At 44.2% G+C, this 9,207-nt stretch overlaps 1 protein-coding gene across 1 annotated transcript in view; it reads left to right on the top strand.

Annotated features, from left to right (window-relative positions):
- The first annotated feature begins 4,157 nt into the window (after positions 1–4,157).
- si:ch211-186j3.6 (neural-cadherin) overlaps positions 4,158–9,207 on the top strand; it is a 283,762-nt gene continuing 278,712 nt past the window's right edge. The window contains exon 1 of the mRNA XM_053428876.1: positions 4,158–5,220. Coding sequence (XP_053284851.1) covers positions 4,158–5,220 — 1,063 coding nt within the window. The remainder of the gene's footprint in view (positions 5,221–9,207) is intronic.

Here is a 9,207-nt window from a genome sequence, read left to right as displayed (position 1 = left end):
TTCTATCTTGATGATGTTCTTTTATGTTGATGATGTTTTCTTATCTTGATGATGTTCTTTTATCTTGATGTTCTTTTATCTTGATGATGTTCTTCTATCTTGATGATGTTCTTTTATCTTGATGATGTTCTTTTATCTTGATGATGTTCTTTTATCTTGATGATGTTCTTCTATCTTGATGATGTTCTTTTATCTTGATGATGTTCTTTTATCTTGATGATGTTATTTTATCTTAATGATGTTATCTTATCTTGATGATGTTCTTTTATCTTGATGATGTTCTTTTATCTTGATGATGTTCTTTTATCTTGATGATGTTCTTCTATCTTGATGATGTTCTTCTTGACACTTGACATCTATTGCACTTCTGTCAGTCCTGGGAGAGGGATCCCTCACATGTGGCTCTCTCTGAGGTTTTTACCTTCTTTTTACCCTGTTAAAAGTTTTTTCAAGTAGTTTCTCCTTACTCCTGTTGAGGGTTAAGGGGAGAGGATGTCACACCATCTTAAAGCCCTGTGAGATAAATTGTGATTTGTGAATATGGGCTATACAAATCAAATTTGATTGATTGAATATACATCAATCAAAAAGACTAAATAGAAATGTAGACTCTTCTCTTACCTTACTCAGAGAGTTACACTGATTTTTAACTTAATAATTAAAAAGGAAATTGGATTTGCTCTTTGCATCCAACAGTCTGATATATATATATATATATATATATATATATATATAATGATTATATACAGTATATAGTCAATTTGAATTGGACCGGTCTTTAATTAGGACAGCTGGGGTCTTCCTGTTGCATTGGGAGATATGTTCCGTCGTTACCATGATCCGCCTCTAAAAGTTATCTCCAAATAAATAAATAATTGAACAATGTTTGCTATAAACTTCAATGTGGGGACCAACTGTTTCAGGGTGTGACTTTTTTCAAAATTTTCAAAAGAAAAAATGAATAAAATAAACAGTTGTGACTCACGTTTAAAATGGTATGGGTTCAGTCGGAGAGGGCTTGTTGTCACAAAAAAGAAAGTCAGAAAGTATTGAGAGACTGACACTGTTATCTTTCCACTGAGTTCTGTTGGCAGTGAGAACACTATGGATAAAGACCAGCCTGGTCCTTAGTAGGGGAAATTAGTGGAGCCGTTGCTGTATCAATGTTCTTATGATCGATAACTCTTAACTATGCGATCTCAGGACGTGTCCATTTCCAAACAAGCTGAAGGAGAGGAAAAACAGAAGACATGGTAACTTTAACATTTCAGACAGGTCAAATTAACATTTATGATAAACAGGACCTTACATGCTGTTACAATCAAAAAGTTGTATCTGTTATTGTCTTTTTAAGTGGCACATTATAATGCAGCTATCAATGACATTAATTTAAACCGGCAAGTCTTTCGACCTCTATATATTACTCTCCCTGCCCCCCCTACTTGACTTTACTTAAGTGGTGATTGTATGTTGCTTCGTAGCTTTTCAGCACAGATCATACACTGGAGACGTCCTGTTTGATAGCAAATGCGTTAAAGTGCTGTTTGTCATCTTCAAATGTCTATTGGCATTCCGACTGGAGTATGTGACTTTTCCTGAGGCCGGATCATATGAAAAGCTGTCTGTAATACTGACGGGCTGCAATATGAATAAGCAAACAGTTATGGGAAGTGCATAATGCATAATGGGTTTTATTTCAAATCCAACAAAGCTGCACACATACACACAAAGAGATGAGAGAAGGAGATGACTCAGTCTGGTGCTCACTGGGCCATTGTCACTGCCACAGTGGGGAATATTACTCCATAGCGAAGCTTAACGGCTGACCAAATCTATCTCTGTCTGTCGCCCCCACTCTCTCCCTCTGCTTGTTGTTGCTTTGAAAATTTGTTCATGACGATGCGCGTCCATGGCAAATATTATTAAAAAAATAATTATTTCATCTATTAATAAATTTGATATCATCATTTGGCAATACTGCACAATGAAATGAAATATAAAATGAGGGACACATGTACAGAGGAAGTTTGTATTTAATATTTTATGCTGATGTGATCTAATAAAGATTCTAAACTGTACAGGTCCAAAATTAGAGTTCAGTCAGTGTCTTTTTTACCCTAATTATAATCAAGTGGTGAAATCACTGAAATGATTAACTTTATGGTAGGTTGAGGAGCGTATAAGACACCCAAATCCAACAACCTGATTATCTTATTTTCTATTTCATATAATTCTATGTTTTAGTGGAGGAGGAATTCATATTATAGTTCCAGTGGTGGAAAAAGTATTCATCATTTATTTAATTAAAAGTTATATAATGTAATCAGCAGAGGGTGAGGTAATTTAGCTGTTTAACACGCTGTTGAGTTATCAACAGTAAAGCAGCATATAGACAGATCATATTTTTTTCTATGTGAAAGAACTGTAAAAGTACCACACAAGCAAATACTTAGATCATTTCTTCGGTGAAGGCTTGATAATTTAGTCTGCCATAAACAAGTTGAACTATTATTTTAGCCAAGGCCACAGGCAGCTTCAGATACAACTTTAACACTAAGTGTCTCTTCAGCTGCACCATGTGGTACTTTGTGCGCCCTGTCTCAGATGTCCTGGTTGGATGTGGCCCTTTGGAATCAAATGCGTTTTTTTTTATTCATTCGTGAAACGCTGCGGGGGGAAACTCACCTTCACATCCTGAGTTTAAAAGTTATGCTAAACACTGATGGAAATTCACTCCCACACGAGCCCAACTTTGACTCAACACATGAACACGGCTCCGCTGTTCAGCCTGAAACGTGTTTGAGTGAGTGTGATCAAAGGAGAGCTCATTTGAAACTTTTCAAACTTCACCGGTTGCATTGTGTTTAGTGGGTGGGAGTCGAAACAAAGGGCAGAACATGAGGCTGCTTTCTTCGGACGAGCTAATGACCCTGCAGCACTTCCCCAGATCCACCGCCTCAGATTTATTAACACGGATCCACGTGGAGAGATGTTGCATGGCTCTTGTTGATTTGGTATTCCAGTCCCATCTGCATGTGGAGAGGAGATATGGAAGTGAAAGCTGATATATGAAAACAAATATCTCATATTAAATTCGAGACTGTTCATTTTGCTGGGGACTTGCCAGCGACATTCACACGCCCCCGGAGACCACCGGCTCCAAAACAAAACACAGGGCACTTGACTGTGACATAAAGACAGCTCATGATTCTTTGCCTGACGCTGTAAACCTTTATTTTCTCCCTGCACCCCCCCCCCCCCCCCCACACACACACACTCCACCCTGGAGGCGTTTTAAAATGATCGATTTTTACATTATTTTAATCCAATGCACTGGCGTGTTATTGGAAAAAGGAGTGATGGATCTGGACGTGCAAGAATGGACATTTATCACTGGGAGAAGGCAGGTCGGGTTGTTTCCCTGAGGAATACTTCCCCCCGGCTCACACAAACAGACACGCACAGTCAAGCACGCATACGACTGCGCGCTGTTGGCTGTGGCCGTGTGGGTGTTTAAGTGCGCGCGCCCCGAGCACGCGAGTTGATTCGAGTCTGTGCTGCTTGCTTTGCTGAGAAGTTCATTTCCGACGAGAGAGTCCGGTACAGCTGCATCACTCTGCAGATGCGTTGCGCCGGGCTTTTGGCAAAGCGTGCTTAAAGCATGCCGGTTGTGTGCAATATCATCCCGCTGACCCGAGGCTCCTCAGTGCATGCGAGGTCCAAAGAGAATCGACTTAATTTTAATAAGAGGCGAGCCACCTGAGAGGGAAGCCGACGCGGCTGCGCACAGTTTTCAGCAAGATTAACTGTGGTTCCCGCGCGTGAGATCGGAAAACAACGCACGCAAAAGAGAGCGAGGAGGGAGCGGAGGTAAGCGCGCGCTCGAGCGGTAAGAGGCATTTATTTCCTGGGCCGCGCATAGACAGACAGCGCTGCTGGTGAGACAGCAGCCAGAGGAGGAGGAGGAGGAGGACACACACCACAAACACGCACATAAAAGTTCTCCTGCGTCGAGTTTGAGCATGGTGCTGACAGATGTGTGCGCTCCGATCTGATGGAAGTTTTGCACGATAGAGGGAAAAGAGGAGAAACATCCCCCATGGACCACTGCGCAGCGCGAGCGCTTTAGAGCAGCGGAGCCTGTGAGACATCCAGTCATGATGTGGGTCGCGTTTTTACCCTTTTTGGTTTCGTGCGCACTCGGGAATACGACCGTGGAGCAAGTGCCGTTCTTTCACGGGCATGTGTTTGAGAACTCGTCTCCGGGCTCCCGTGTCAACGGACTGAGCGTCCCGTTGAAACGGCTCAACTCGCAGAGACTGTGCGCTACAGAGGGATCCGGATCAGCTGCGGCGCACTTTAAACTCCTGGGGGACGGGAGCGACAATTTCCGTGTGTTTGCGCACCACAAACGGGGAAATATTTTACTCAAGACTTCTGGCGTCTTGGACCGAGAGGAGCGTTCTGAATACGCACTGGGTCTGGGTTTGTGCTGCGGGAAATGCGCGGCACTAACCCTGGGGGATGGAGGGGACTCCCCGGTGGTGGCTGAAGTGGCGTCCATCAAGGTGGACGTCCTGGACACGAATGACCACCAGCCCACCTTTGCCGGTGCCGATGTGAAACTGAACCTGGATGATGCCACTGCACTCCGCACGGCCATCTATGGGGTCACTGCGCGCGACGAGGACAGCGGCAAGAACGCGGAGCTCATCTACTTCGCCCTGCCTAAGAACGGGAGTTTCTATGCGGTGCCAAAAACCGGCGACATCCTCCTGGTGGACTCCATCCTCGGTCTGGATGAACCGATTCGTTTTAAAGTGTTTGCCCGGGACCGCGGGTGGCCACCGCGCACGAGTGAGTGCGTTTCGGTGGAGATCAGTCCCAGGCAGTGGCCCATGGTGCCCTCGGTGAACCCCCAACCGGGCAAACGTAAACCTACATCACAAGTTAAAGTTCCAGCGCGAAGGTCTAGGTCGGTGCTGGAGTCAGACAGCCCCGTTTTCATCAACGTGTCCGAGGATGCAGGGATCGGTTCGGTGGTGATGAACCTGAACCCTGTGAGGTTTCAGTCAGCCACGTTCGAACTGGTGGAGCCCGACGCGGAGAGCTCACCGGTAAGCGTGAGCCGGGACAGCGGGGATATAGTGATATCACGGAGACTGGACCGAGAGACGGAGCCTCTGGTGGAGATCAGCGTCAAAGTTCAGGATAAGAGAGGTAAGCCAGATACCGAGCGCGCGCGTGTGTGAGAGTGTCTAAGTGTGAGTGAGCGACGTGCAGTTTGTGTGGGAATGAGCATGGGGAAGATAAGGAGAGAGACGAGTGAGACACAGTATTAAACATGATCGTTTACGCGCGCATTACTTTTATCCTGTGCCTCCCCTGGGAGACTGGTTGTGCAAAATATAAGCATCAATTTCCATACACTTGTCACACCAATGTCAGACTTTGTCTATTTTTGTGGCATTTTCTTTACATTTCTGAATGAATGTGGTGCGTAAATACGCACGGTCCAGAGGATCCTCTCTTTCTACCGGTCTCACAAGCATTCTACTTTGTAGCTGAATGTATCTTAATAGAGAGACAGTGGAAATGGCCATAGGAATTCTTTATTCTATAGATAACTTGATAAAATGTATTTCTTTATTGTTGCTTCTTGTACTTTTCCCCTGTGGGGGGTTCCTGAGCAATGGTCCAGAACACATAGCATTTGAGGGTCATGTGTGTTTGAAGAGGGAGGAAACCCTTCAAAGGAGTAGCAGTAACAACAGGTGATTTTGCTGCGCAGGGGGTGCCTTGCTCCCTCTCTTCACAACATCACTGTTCCTGGGCTGCCTCATTTCCATTCACTACCCAGGTGCAGCCCTGCTCAGACTCTGAGATGAGAAGAGACCAGGCTTGCCCAGGGGGGAGTCTGGCTGTGAGTGGTGTCAAAGCGTCCAGTGATTACAGTAGAGGTTAAACTGAGTAACATGTCTCAGTGCTGATGATGATTCATGTGTTTGAATGAATTAAGGCAACATTAAGATATCCTCTGCTGCTGCGGCTGCCAACAGCAACAGATGCTGGGATGTCAATGAGAGAAGAGCGGTGCATGATGGCCACTTTACTGTTAATTATCACCAGCGGATAGAGCAGAGTGAGAGCGGAAACACAGAGGGGGGGTTAACATGCAGCTACGTCCACATCCATAAATACATATGTGAAGGAATGAACCACTGGGCTAATTAAAGGTGTCACTGCGTACTGGTGACTATAGAGCAGACTGCAAAAACAAATATCCTCCTGGAAAGAGTCTACAGTGAAGTTGACAGTTGGTTCTATATCTAAATATAAATCTGTCTGTGTCTGTGTAAGTTTGCCAGACGGAAGCAGTTCCACAGCTTGTTCCATCCGAACTAGTTAACGGCACTCGACTGGGGGAGTGACCCGATCAATGCGACCTATTGGTTGCAGTAATGTGAACTTTCCTGATGCAGAAAAGAAGCTGAGCAGGCTGTTGGCACACAATGCGAATTTACACTCCCAGTAACTGCATGCAGAGTTGGCTTTTTGTCACATTAATTTCCATCTTAAACACTTTGGTATTGATGGGGGAAAAGCGATACATTACACTGCTCACTGTGACACTTCATCTTACCGTTGCAGGATTGCAGCGTCATCCTTCGGAGAGTTCCATCATAGAGCAGCAGAAGGGAGCTCAAGCTGGTGTTTGATTCTGGGGAGGCACTCAGACTTTTTGCATCCACATTTACACAAGAGGACCAATTGTGTAGTAGATGTTTGCATTGTCACAGGAAGGTTTTGGGTTTTGAATCTGCTGGCCGACACTCTCCTGGAGTTTGCATGTTCTCACTGGGACCTTTCTCAAGGGGCTCAGGCTTCCTCCCACAGTCCAAAGAAATGCAGCTAAGGGCAATAAGAGTTCTAAATTTACTCTACAGATACAAATATGAGTGGACGGCTGTTTGCCATTGTATATCAGCACTGTGATGGAGTGCTTACCTGACCTGTGTACCGTTCCTCTTGCTCAGTGTTGACTGGCATTGGCCTAAGCCCCCCTGCCACCTGGAAGGAGGAGTGGTTTGGATATGGATGGAGAGAACAATGCTGATAAATGTGTTAATAGATGATGTTTTTCTATCACCGTCAATGGTAACGGTTTGACTTCTGACATTCTTGTGAAGACTATATTGTGAAAATGTTGATGCAGGAGGAACAAAACAAATCTCATTTTAAAAACAGCGGCAGTTACATGGCGTATCTTCTGCCATTTTATGAAACAATAATGTGGTGCATAAGAAGTGTAATAGTTGTCCAGATAAATCCGTCCGGATAGAATAACGATAAGTTACATATTAAGTGTAAAAAGGCTTAGTGTCTCTAAAGATTAGAGACATAACGCATTTTTTTGGATTATTTGGCCAAATCCATTTCTGTTTTGGTTGATTGGATCTTCACTTTGCACCTTTCTCTGAATGTGGATGTGCTTCCACTCCAACAGGCTGGAAGTTGACCTAAAGTTTAAAGAGGAGCATCAGCGTAAATGTTTCATAAATTGATGTTTTTTATTCAAAGCCTAAAAGCCTAATCTTTTATCAGTTTTTTTCTGGAGAGTGTGGGGCAGTGGGAAATACATTTACATGACCTGACTGTTTACTGCGTCATGCCAAAAGACAGCAAGTTTTCATTTCCGGGCTCAGCAGCAGGTGGTGTGTGTGTGTGTGTGTGTGTGTGTGTGTGTGTGTGTGTGTGTGTGTGTGTGTGTGTGTGTGTGTGTGTGTGTGTGTGTGTGTGTGTGTGTGTGTGTGTGTGTGTGTGTGTGTGTGTGTGTGTGTGTGGAGGGGGGGGCTCAGCTCGCTGTCTCCTGCGGGAGGGACGCTGCATCCGCTGGGTTGTCGGTGGCTCAGCTGATGTCCTTTAATCCATTTGGAGTGGAGAGTCCTGCTCGAGCCTCGACCTCCCTCCATCTGCTCGCATTATCCCTGTAATCCCATCTCATTCTCTCTGTCTGTCCCCCTGTCTCACTTTTCCTCTCTCTCTGTCTGTCCCCCCTTGCTCTCTTACTTTCTCACTCGTACTTCCATCTCACTCGAGGGATTTAATTTGAGCGGAGGCCCACTTTAACACAGGGGGGAGGGAGGGAGCTTCTGACATGATTCTTGGAAGGACGGTCTTGTGTGTGTGTGCGCGTGAGGCTTGAAGCGTCAAGTATCAGGATCTGCAATCACTTCTTCATCTTGTCTGGGTTTGTGGTTCATTCCACAAGTGCTGCCGAGCTCCAGGAATATCAGGGTCTGATCCTTGTCACATTGACACACCAAAAGAGAAATACACCAGGTCACAGCCACGTCAAGGAGCAAGAAAATCACCATCCACATGATAATTGAAATTAAATGTGAGAGTCCTCCCGCCTACGCACGTGTGGAGAATACACTTTGCTAGCCACATGTTCAGTTAAGGTCTTAATGAAAGGAGACCAATAATATGTAGATTAATTGATCTTATCTCAAACAAATTAACCATTTCAATTGACAATTACACTTTTATTAGTTAATATTAAGATGAAAGTGTACTCCAGCTGACTCTTGCTTTTTTTTTGCATCAGTAACCAGTATTGGGAGTTGTATTGAAGAATTCCAAACATTATCCAGATGTTAGACTTTCTTTGCTGCTCAGTTACAGCTGTATAGCAGGACAGCCATTGAGAGCCAATCACATGCATGGACAAAAAAGATGCATAGAGCGGTTAGGGTGTCGATTCTCAGTTAGAAAAAATCTTCCACAATACAGGTAGACATTTGTTTCAGTGTTAATGTAAAACTGTTGTTAGTGAGAGATTTCAATAAAATATCTGCTATATGGCAGGGATTTTCATCTCCACCTCCAGATGTATACACAGCCCTATGACATTTAGCTCCACATCAGATAGACTGTAGTGTAAGTCTATGGATGTTTATCTATTATTAAAGCGTAATCGCAAGATTTTACCCGTTTGAGTTAATACATAACAGTTTTCTGTAATTTACATGTGTGATTTTCATGATAAAAATAATACAGAGATGTGAAGTGAACTAAACCAGGAAATCTGTGAGCTCTGATTGTAGCCGTGTGAGCGTGCATGTGTGTACATGTGTGTGATGTCTGAGATGCTTATTAACTGGATGCAAAATCATGCCATGTCCATTTTAGGTAATAGGAAGG

Source organism: Pleuronectes platessa, chromosome 1 (genome assembly GCF_947347685.1).
Source record: "Pleuronectes platessa chromosome 1, fPlePla1.1, whole genome shotgun sequence".
Taxonomy (NCBI): Eukaryota; Metazoa; Chordata; class Actinopteri; order Pleuronectiformes; family Pleuronectidae; genus Pleuronectes; species Pleuronectes platessa.
Note: the sequence above shows the minus strand (reverse complement) of the source record. Positions and strands in the feature narration are given on the sequence as shown.